At 65.7% G+C, this 4,059-nt stretch overlaps 1 protein-coding gene across 1 annotated transcript in view; it reads left to right on the top strand.

The window, feature by feature from the left end:
* Positions 1 to 292: 292 nt before the first annotated feature.
* The window catches only part of LOC113977900 (zinc finger protein 850-like), a gene marked incomplete at both ends in the record, with an annotated part of 8,025 nt that continues 4,258 nt past the window's right edge, over positions 293 to 4,059 (top strand). The window contains one exon of the mRNA XM_027704432.1: positions 293 to 2,043. Coding sequence (XP_027560233.1) covers positions 293 to 2,043 — 1,751 coding nt within the window. The remainder of the gene's footprint in view (positions 2,044 to 4,059) is intronic.

Here is a 4,059-nt window from a genome sequence, read left to right on the forward strand (position 1 = left end):
TCTGAATCCCATGGGAATGGGGTCTCCATCCCCCTTGATATCCCATGGGAATGGGGTCTGAATCCCGTGGGAATGGGGTCTGAATCCCCCTTGATATCCCACAGGAATGGGGTCTGAATCCCATGGGAATGGGGCCTCCGTCCCCCTTGATATCCCGTAGGAATCGAGCTTCCATCCCCTGGAAATGGGCTCTGAATTCCATGGGATCGGCACCTCGTCCCATGGCACCTCATCCCGTCCCATCCCCACGGGATTCACCCCCCCCCTTCCCATCCCCTCCCTCCCTTCCCAGGAACCCCGAGCGACCCGGAGATCGTGGAGCTCGACGACGACGCCGGCGCCGGCCCCGACCCCGACGAGGATTCCCGGGAAACCCTCCGCTGGACGGTGGTGCAGCAGATCGAGCCCGGCGGCAGCTCCCCCTCCGCCCCCGCCGGCGCCAAATCCGGCGCCTCCTCCTCCTCCCTCTCCTCCTCCTCCTCCTCCTCGGCCTTCTCCAGCCTGCGCAGCATCATCGTCCTGCAGAAGAGCTACGAGTGCCGGGACTGCGGGAAGAGCTTCAGCTGCAGCTCCCACTTCCACAAGCACCGGCGGACGCACACGGGGGAGCGGCCGTTCCGCTGCCGCCACTGCGGCAAGAGCTTCAACGTCAGCTCCAACCTCTACCGCCACCAGCGCGCCCACGGCGCCGGCCCGGCAACGCCCACACCGGCACCCACACCGACACCGACCCCGAGGGCGCGCGGCCTCGCCTACGAGTGCCAGGAGTGCGGGAAGAGCTTCAACGTCAGCTCCAACCTCCTCCGGCACCGGCGCGTCCACGCCGCCGGCCCGGCGACGCCGACGCCGACACCAACGCCGAGGGCCCGCGGCCTCCCCTACGAGTGCCGGGAGTGCGGGAAGAGCTTCCGGCGCAACAAGGAGCTGGCGACCCACCAGCGGCTGCACACGGGGCGCCCGCCCTTCCAGTGCGGCCACTGCGGGAAGGGCTTCTCCTGGAGCTCCCACTGGGAGCGGCACCAGCGCGTGCACACCGGCGAGAAGCCCTACCAGTGCCCCGAGTGCGGCAAGAGCTTCAGCCGCAGCTCCCACCTCTACCGGCACCAGCGCGGCCACGCCGGCGGCCGCTCCTACATCTGCACCTACTGCGGGCGCAGCTTCGGCAGCACCCTGCACTTCGAGCGGCACCAGCGCACCCACACGGGCCAGCGGCCCTACAAGTGCACCCTGTGCCGACGCAGCTTCGGCGACGCCCCCGCGCTGGTCAAGCACCAGCGGCTGCACCTGGACGGGCCCTTCCGCTGCGAGGAGTGCGGGAAAGCCTTCGGCGCCCGCGCCCAGTACGCGCGGCACCGCCGCAGCCTCCACGGCGCCGGTGCCGGTGGCGCCGGTGGCGTCGGCGCGGGCGGCGCGGCGGAGAAGCCGTACCGCTGCGGGGACTGCGGGAAGAGCTTCTCCTGGAGCTCCCACTGGGAGAGGCACCAGCGGATCCACACCGGGGAGAGGCCGTACCAGTGCGGGGACTGCGGGAAGCGCTTCGGCCGCACCTCCCACCTGTACCGGCACCAGCGCACCCACGCCGGCGGCCAGCCCCACGTCTGCGCCGAGTGCGGCAAGAGCTTCAACAGCACCCTCCACTTCCACAAGCACCAGCGCGCCCACGCCGGGCCCCGGCACGGCTGCGCCGACTGCGGGAAGGCCTTCGCCGACGGATCGGCGCTGGCCAAGCACCGGCGGGCCCACGGCTCGGGGGGAGGAGGAGGAGGAGGAGGGGTGGGGGGGGGAGAAGCCCTTCCCGTGCCCGCGGTGCGGGAGGAGGTTCGGCGGCACCTCCCACCTGCGGCGGCACCTGCGCAGCCACGGCGAGCGGCAGGAGGAGGAGGAGGAGGAGGAGGCCGAGCCGGTGGGCTGAGCGGCTGTTCCGGCGTTCCCGAGGGGCCGCCGGGTGAGCCCGGACCCCCCGTGGGGTCGACCGACGTTCCCGTCGAGTCGGGCGGAGTTCCGGCGTTCCGGAGGGGCCGCCGGATGAGCCCGGTTCATTGGGTTGGCCAACCTTGATGTTGACCCGGGAAGGACCCATTCCCAACGGGAATGTTCCGGAGGGGCCGCCGGATGAACTCGACTCGTTGGGTTGGCCAACCCTGACGTTGACTCGGGAAGGACCCATTCCCGATGGGAACGTTCTGGAGGGGCCGCCGGACAAACTCAACTCGTTGGGTTGGCCAACCTTGACGTTGACTTGGGTAGAGCCCCCGTCCTGGTGTTCGGAGGTGCCGCCGGATAAACTCAGCTCGTTGGGTTGGCCAACCTTGACGTTGACTTGGGTGGAGGCCCAATTCCCGACGGGAATCCCGGTGGGATCGGGTTGTTCCGGCGGCACCGAGGGCGTAGTTTTCGTAGGGTAGAGTAGGAAGGGTGTAGAGTAGAGGGTGGAAGGAGGAGCCGAGTGGGAATTCGGGAGTTTTCCAAGGGGGGAGTTTTCCCTCTGGATCAAAAGATGATAAAAGATGGAATCCTGCCGAGGGAAAACCCAGCCGGGCTCCTGCTCCGGGGGGATTCCGGGAGAAGCCACATCCGAGGTCGGAGCTCTTGGAGGTGCCACCAACTCGTTGCCAAGCTCGGAGAGACCCCAAAACGTGGGATGGATTCGCCCCGGGATCGTCCCAGATTCCACATCCAGCCTCGGCTGACGCCCACTCGGAGCGTGATGATGTCATCAAGGATTTGGGGCAAAAAACCCCACCAATTTGGGGGAAAAAAATCAGTTTGAGGCAAAATCCCTCGATTTGGGGTAAGAACCCCAATTTGGGGCAAAATCCCCTGGTTTGGGGGGAAAAATTCCCTGATTTGGTGGGTTTCGGTTGAGGAAGAAGCCGGATTGTCCCAACTCCGTCGTGTCCCAAAAATTTGGGAAGTTTATTTATTGTATTTATTCAGCTGTTGGTTTAGGAGAATCCCAAGGGTTGGGACAATCCCAAGGGTTGGGACAATTAGGGTTGGGACAATTCCAAAGGCTGGGATGATCCCAAAAGTTGGGATAAAGGGCAGATTCGTCCCAACCCGGCGGCTCCTCCTGGGTTGATCCGTGGGACTGGAACGGCTCCTCCAGGAGCATCCAGAGGGAATTCCCAGCTGGAAAAACGGGGATCCTCGGGATGAACCTCAGGAGCGGGAGCAGGACGCGAATCCGGGGGGGTTTTTCCCGGTGGGTTTGGGGGTCGGATCCGTCTCTTCCCAAGGGAAGCAGGAGCTGTGTTTGTTTTGTGAATAAAAATAGATTTAGTGGGAAAAGCCGGAGCGTCCTCGGAGCTTTTCCCGGGAAACTGGAGGTCGGGGGTCGCCTGGGGTTGGGGGGGGGGATGTGTCCGAGAACGAACCCCACATTCCTGGAAAATCTCGGGAAACTCCTCGGGGGATTCCTTGGGCATCTCTTGGGAATTCCTTGGGAATTCCTTGGCTCCCCCTTCCCTCGGAGGGTCCCTGGGGAGCTGAGGCGTCGGGGGGGAGGAGGAGGAGGAGGAGGAGGAGGGGGGAATAGGATGAGAGACCCTCCCCAAAATCCCTCCCTCCATCCCTCGGGATTCTCCAGGGTCCGAGAGAGGGAGGGGAGGGAGAGGGGGATGGGGGGGGAGGGAGAGAGGGAGGAGGAGGAGGGGGGAGAGGGAGGAGGAGAAAGAGGAGGGAGAAGAGGAGGGAGAAGGAGGCGGGAGAGGGAGGAGGAGGGAGAAGGGGGGAGGAGGAGGAGGGAGGAGAGGGAGGAGGAAGAAGCGGAGGAGGAGGGAGGAGGGGAGGGAGAAGGGGAGGAGGAGGAGGACAAAAAGGAGGGGGAGAGGGAGGAGAAGAAGGAGGAGGGAGGGGAAGGAGAAAGGGGGAGGAGGAGAAAGAGGGAGGAGGAGGAGGAGGAGGGGGAGAGGGAGGGGAGGGAGAAGGGGGGAGGAGGAGGAGGAGGAGGAGGAGGGGGAGAGGGAGGGGGGAGGAAGAGGAGGCCGAGGAGGCGGCGGCGGTTTCTCTGTATCCGGGTCACGCCGGGAGCCGCCTCCAGCGGGACCGGGAGCGGGA

Source organism: Neopelma chrysocephalum, unplaced genomic scaffold (assembly GCF_003984885.1).
Source record: "Neopelma chrysocephalum unplaced genomic scaffold, ASM398488v2 Primary Assembly neopelma1_275, whole genome shotgun sequence".
In the NCBI taxonomy this organism is placed as follows: Eukaryota; Metazoa; Chordata; class Aves; order Passeriformes; family Pipridae; genus Neopelma; species Neopelma chrysocephalum.